The sequence below is a fragment of the Daphnia magna genome, linkage group LG5 (genome assembly GCF_020631705.1).
Source record: "Daphnia magna isolate NIES linkage group LG5, ASM2063170v1.1, whole genome shotgun sequence".
Lineage (NCBI taxonomy): Eukaryota > Metazoa > Arthropoda > Branchiopoda > Diplostraca > Daphniidae > Daphnia > Daphnia magna.
In genome coordinates, this window is record NC_059186.1 from 4,847,220 (window position 1) to 4,848,807 (window position 1,588).

At 36.8% G+C, this 1,588-nt stretch overlaps 1 protein-coding gene across 1 annotated transcript; it reads right to left on the minus strand.

The window, feature by feature from the left end:
• Window positions 1-719: 719 nt before the first annotated feature.
• Window positions 720-1,588, minus strand: LOC116922666. Its single transcript, XM_045173542.1, has 3 exons — window positions 1,573-1,588; window positions 1,022-1,339; window positions 720-952 (listed from the first exon to the last, which is right to left on the minus strand). The coding sequence occupies exons 2-3, from the start codon at window positions 1,335-1,337 to the stop codon at window positions 774-776; spliced, it is 495 nt and encodes a 164-aa protein (XP_045029477.1). The 5' UTR covers window positions 1,338-1,339; window positions 1,573-1,588; the 3' UTR covers window positions 720-773.

Here is a 1,588-nt window from a genome sequence, read left to right on the forward strand (position 1 = left end):
GAAATGAAAAATAGTACCTGAACTCGGAGTCGTTCATGGGCTAATGCCTTTTCCCGATTTCTCAGCCTGCTTTTGACGAATTTCAGATCCTCGATAAGTGCCTCTTTACACATGAACCTGTAGGCCTTAATTTTCCTATTTTTCCTTGGAGATTTGTTTGTTTTGGAAATGGACTTAAGCAACAGTTCTTTTGCACGCATCCGCCGTTGTCTTCGGGTTACACTTTCCTTCAAAAGGTGACAGATGGAGCAGAGAGATTTTCCATCTTCACACAAGTTAAGGCACCTATGATAAAAAAGCGACAGAATTTTTTAAACATGGTTAAATTACTAATTACTTATATGGTTTACACATACTGTTTTGAATGCCAAGAACCATTAATGAGACAACCTGTTGAGATTTCTTTTGCGCAGGCATAGGAAACAACTTTAAATCCCATACAAACTTTCTTTTTGTGAAAAGAATCTAAGATTGCATTGATGTCAGAAACAGTCTCAAACGGCACAGGATTGCTAGGACCAGGTAGTAGTTTCCCCAGCATGAAGAAAGAAACAGATTTTAAATTAAAATCGACTGATATGGCCTTCATTACAAATGGCACTTCGGTTGTAGGATTGAGCAGCATTTCACAAACTACTCGTTTTTTTCTCTCAAGAGATTCTGCTTTTTCAACCTCGATCCATTCAGGAGGACATACGCGACATACGCGACATTCTCTCTGTAGGATATTAATTACATTTATTACTTTATATCAGACACACCTAAAAAATTTTTTAACTTGTTAAATCAGGATCAGCAACAAGAAATGGGTCAAGGGTGATCTCAGAAAAATCGATATCTCCCGAACCAACTTCTTCATTATCGAAGATGGTAGCTTCTGGGCTGGGAAGGACTCGTTCTTTGGGAGGTTTCCTTTTCGGTTTCTCTTTCTTTGACAGATAATCTGGGCATCCTGAAAAGAAATAACAATTACTATTTCAATTGACAATGCATCTTAATTGTAAAAGTATTTGCAACTTACCAGGCCATAAAACAGGTACAGCTACTGGTCTTAAATGTTTGTTAACGGTCTGCAGTGCAATAACGTCAGATGGTACACCATTACACAATCCAAAGTAGGAGTTCTGGATATCTTCTTGTAGGAAGTGTAACTCACAGACATAAGAGCTATTACTCAACTTGAGTTCTTTTCTTGGTAAGTTGTGTTGCCACTTCTTCAACAATTCTTGGTCTTTGGGGGCTGCGAAAAGTGCTCGTTTTGGTCTAACTTGATTTGCTTCACCTTTCTTTAAAGGGTATCCAGTTCTACAGCCTGGAGCCGCACATGTCCTCACCATTTCTATGCAAAATATTTGAAAAATTAATATTAAGAACATATAATTGTCACTTTTCATGGCATGAAAACAATACGAACGAAATACCATCTTCTTATTTGGCTCTTTAGGGTGGTTTTAATGATAGTAAACATCAGTTATCTTAATAGTGCCAGATAGGAAATTTAATGTAGATTGTTTTAAGATAAATAACTATTCTTAAGCTAAAGAAATAACTTCAATTTTGCAAAAACATTACCTAAAATCTTCGGCTG